General features: G+C 32.7%; 1 protein-coding gene across 1 annotated transcript; it reads left to right on the forward strand.

The window, feature by feature from the left end:
* Positions 1-316: 316 nt before the first annotated feature.
* On the forward strand, positions 317-1,144 carry Tsp_13812 (mediator of RNA polymerase II transcription subunit 10; the record flags this gene model as incomplete). Its single annotated transcript, XM_003367677.1, has 3 exons — positions 317-525; positions 551-576; positions 706-1,144. Coding segments are annotated over 3 exons (674 nt in total), but the record flags the coding sequence as incomplete, so codon positions are not given.
* Between the last annotated feature and the right edge of the window lie 240 nt (positions 1,145-1,384).

Below are 1,384 nucleotides of genomic sequence, written 5' to 3' on the forward strand. Positions count from 1 at the left end.
TTTTCTATGTGGAAAGCAATTTTTTTATTGAAACTAGCATGTTACAGTAAGAAATTATGTGCCTACTATTCTTAAAATTACCGTAGTATTTATTCGTAGATTGACATGTGCGTTATTGTACTGTTTTTGCCTATTTGTGAAATTTGAAATTTCGATAGAATAAAGTATTAGATATGATTATGTTTCATGGTCGTTTTAAGCCATTTGCATTTTATTCAACAATTTGTACTTTTTCTTTTCATAATTTTATTGTTTGTTTAATTGCTTTTATCAGAATATTGATTTTGCTTTTCACTATTCTAAACTCACTGTTTAGTGACAGGACACGATGTGCTTATGGATGGAATGAAAAGTTTATCGCCAAAGTGTGATCGGCTGAAACAGTTGTACGAAAGTTGCTTCAACAAGTGGTTTGCAGAACACTATTTAAAAGGTGATAATAGTGATCACTGTCAGCCCCTGTTCAGAATTTATCAGGAGTGCGTAAAGCAAACTCTTCTTGAACATCGTATTGATTGGTCTGAAGTGGAACAAAACATTATTGATACAGAACGGGACAAATCTTATTCTACAAAGGTTTTTCTTGAAAATTTGAAAACTGGCAATTATTTTTTGCTTTTCGTTTTTTACTTATATATATATATATATATATATATATATATATATATATATATTTGTTTGTTTGTTTATATGAATTACTTTCAGAATGGAAAACAACGATAGTAGCAGTACTGGCTCACGTTTTGATAATCTGGAACAATGTTTAGAGAGTTTTATCGAAAATTCAAGACAGCTTTGCATGGTAGCTAGTGATTTTCAGGCTTCCAGTCAAACGGTTCTCAATCAGAAAATACAGGCTGTTCTCGGAGGTCTTCAAGAACTGAGTGCTAAACACAGCAAATTTAACGATATCAAAATTCCCGTTGAACTGCTTGATTACGTCGATGCTGGAAAAAATCCTCAACTGTACACAAAAGATTGCATAGAGAAAACTTTGATACGTAATAAAGAAGTAAATGGGAAAATTGAACAATACAAAAAATTCCGGGCTTGCTTACTGAATGAGCTGACTGATTTATTTCCAAAAGAAACAATACAGTACCGCACAATTCAGGAAGATGATCCTGCTGCAGGACGACCATAATTTTTTTTGTATCCCAACGGTTTGTGACGTGTTAAAAAGAATAACTACATTTCAAAAAAGTAATTTTTGATTAACATCATAAGGTGAAAATAAAGAACGAAATTTTCAGCGCTAAAGCAGTCTCTTCTTCAACACAAAGTGCACATTGACGCCCGTCTATCCTTTCATGCACAGTTGAGCAAATCTTTTGTTTGTCAAGTTTCACGTGCAAACTGTACAAGAAATTGTTTCATACGACGC

Source organism: Trichinella spiralis (assembly GCF_000181795.1).
Source record: "Trichinella spiralis strain ISS 195 chromosome Unknown Scfld3876, whole genome shotgun sequence".
In the NCBI taxonomy this organism is placed as follows: domain Eukaryota; kingdom Metazoa; phylum Nematoda; class Enoplea; order Trichinellida; family Trichinellidae; genus Trichinella; species Trichinella spiralis.